Below are 2,683 nucleotides of genomic sequence, written 5' to 3'. Positions count from 1 at the left end.
GATGTTGCGGTGTGACTCGTGTCGGTGTGGAGTGATAACCATCAGTTTTGTGACAACATGAGCGTCTTCTTGACGGCCATGCGATGGTCTTAGGTGAGAAGATGTCTCAACAATTTGCTAGTGCCTTTGGCCTGGGCATGGAGGTACCAGCGGAAGCGACTATTGAATGATCATTCATCAAGATGCTGATTGAAACACCCTTTTATTGCAAGGTGAAAACTCTTGCCCACATCTTTATTTACTACGCTCGGCAACGACGTACTTGCGTCGTTATCTTATTGAAGGTGGTGTCTACTGCTGGTCTTTGCAAGCAGGATGAAAACCCTTTTCCAGGCCGACCTCATTAAACCTGGTGATGAAAATTGACTTGGTTGTAGGTGTTAATTTTATTCTATCTTGTAATAGTTCGGCCATGGTTTTCTTTGCTTTTTTACTCTAGTTAATAATTAATAAGAATGGCCGTGTGCACGTATAATGCAGACGCCGGGATTCAACCTCCTTTAGAAAAATCAACACTTGACACAATTAATTTCAATGGTGCCATGCATGTCAGTTGTCCTAAGATATTTCTTTGCAATTTTCCAGATGAATCTGCTAGATCAAACTCTCCTGGCAATCAGCAGTGCCTGCCAACAATCCCATAAATTCATCAAGACAAGAGTCCATGACCGATCTGGCGCCACAATGCCACAACTGGGAGAGTGGACCTCAGAAACATATACACCTGCCTGCATATTCATACTTTATTATCTCGTGTGCCGCGTGTTACTTCATAGCCTGTGGTGTCGTGTGTGGTCTATTTAAGCACTAGCATCACATCAACGAATTCCCAAAGCAACACATAGCAACCACACACTCATCAAGAGAACGGAACAGAGAAGGAGAGGGTCCGGGAGAGCGATGGCGGCTCAGGCAGACACCATTGAAGTTCCCACGGACGCTGAGCTGCTGCAGGCGCAGGCTGACCTGTGGCGCCACAGCCTCTACTACCTCTCGTCCATGGGGCTCCGTTGCGCCGTCCAGCTTGGGATCCCGACCACCATCCACCGCCTCGGCGGGGTCGCCTCACTGCCCGACCTGATGGCCGCGTTGTCCCTTCCATCGGTAAAGATGCCGTTCCTCGGCCGGCTCATGCGCGTGCTCGGGACGTCGGGCGTCTTCGGAGCCGACAAAGACCCCGAGTGCGGCGGGGAGCTCTACCGCCTCACCCCGCTGTCCCGCATCCTTGTGGACGGCGTCGACGCGGATGAGCACCACAGCCAAAAGTATTTTGTGCTTGCCGTGACCTCGCCACGTCTCGCGGAGGCGGCGTTGGGGCTGGCGGACTGGTTCAAGAAGGACCTTGAGCCACCAGTGCCGTCTCCCTTCGAGGACATGCATGGCGCCCCTATCTTTGATGAGAGAACGCCCCTCATGGACGAAGAGTTTGACGCCGTTACAAACCAAGGCTTGGCTGCCCACGACAACCTGGGGATTGCCACCATACTGCGAGAGTGCGGTGACATCTTCAAGGGGCTTGAGTCTCTCACTGACTGCTGCGGTGGTGATGGTATGACAGCGAGGGCTCTTGTCAAGGCTTACCCGCACATCAAGTGCACCGTGTTGGACCTTCCGAAGGTGATAGACAAAGCCCCAAATGATGGTGTCGTTAACTATGTAGCGGGTGACCTATTTCACACCGTCCCATCTTCTCAAGCTGTGATGCTCAAGGTATATATAACATGGCAAACCATGGGAAATTCTTACGTTCTGGTCTTGCATCTCATAGAAGTCACTCTTACCCACCTTTCATTCTTTGAACTTTACCTATTGCTGCAGCTTGTACTACATTTCTGGAGCGATGAGGATTGTGTGAAAATCTTGACCCAGTGCAAGAAGGCCATTCCTCCACGCGACGAGGGAGGAAAGGTAATTATCATAGACATTGTGATTGGACCTTCCTTAGGGCCAATAATGTTTGAAGCCCAACTCCTGATGGATATGCTCATGATGGTGAACACAAGAGGGGTCCAACGGAGTGAAAATGACTGGCGCAAGCTATTCATGGAAGCAGGATTCAAAGACTATAAAATTGTGAAGAAACTGGGAGCTCGATGCGTTATCGAGGTCTACCCATAAGATGTTGAGCTCTAATGGTGAATAAATTAAAGGAGAGGTGTTTGCTTTTCTAAATGGATAGCTTCATGGATCTTACAAAGTAGCTCAAGCGTTTGAAATACGAGAGGGTAGGGCGCCCCCCTGTCTCATGGCCCCCTCGGGCGGCCACCGACGTACTTCTTCCTCCTATATAAGCCTACATACCCCAAAAACATCCAGGGAGCGGTGTTCTGCCGGAGGGGGATTCCACCATTTAGGGCTTCCACATCAACACCATAGCCCTTCCGATGAGTTGTGAGTAGTTTACCACAGACATTTGGGTCCATAGTTATTAGCTAGATGGCTTCTTCTCTCTTTTTGATCTTAATACAATGTTCTCCCCCTCTCTTGTGGAGATCTATTCGATGTAATCTCTTTTTGCGGTGTGTTTGTCGAGATCCAATGAATTGTGGGTTTATGATCAAGTTTATCTATGGATAATAATTGAATCTTCTCTGAATTCTTTTATATGATTGAGTTATCTTTGCAAGTCTCTTCGAATTATCGGTTTGGTTTGGCCTACTAGATTGATCTTTCTTGCCATGGG

The 2,683-nt window shown here is 48.9% G+C and overlaps 1 protein-coding gene across 2 annotated transcripts; it reads left to right on the top strand.

Annotated features, from left to right (window-relative positions):
* The first annotated feature begins 837 nt into the window (after window positions 1-837).
* LOC123087951 (probable O-methyltransferase 2) lies at window positions 838-2,200 on the top strand. 2 transcript variants are annotated; one of them, XM_044510069.1, is made up of 3 exons: window positions 838-1,710; window positions 1,819-1,908; window positions 2,004-2,200. In XM_044510069.1, exons 1-3 carry the CDS (start codon window positions 901-903, stop codon window positions 2,019-2,021), a joined length of 918 nt encoding a protein of 305 aa, XP_044366004.1. In that variant the 5' UTR covers window positions 838-900; the 3' UTR covers window positions 2,022-2,200. The 2 variants fall into 2 exon arrangements, with proteins under 2 accessions (XP_044366004.1, XP_044366003.1); XM_044510068.1 differs by having other exon boundaries at window positions 1,819-2,200.
* The last annotated feature ends 483 nt before the right edge of the window (window positions 2,201-2,683 follow it).

The sequence above is a fragment of the Triticum aestivum genome, chromosome 4A (assembly GCF_018294505.1).
Source record: "Triticum aestivum cultivar Chinese Spring chromosome 4A, IWGSC CS RefSeq v2.1, whole genome shotgun sequence".
In the NCBI taxonomy this organism is placed as follows: domain Eukaryota; kingdom Viridiplantae; phylum Streptophyta; class Magnoliopsida; order Poales; family Poaceae; genus Triticum; species Triticum aestivum.
The sequence above is the reverse complement of the archived record's forward strand: the minus strand, read 5'-3'. Positions and strand labels throughout refer to the sequence as shown.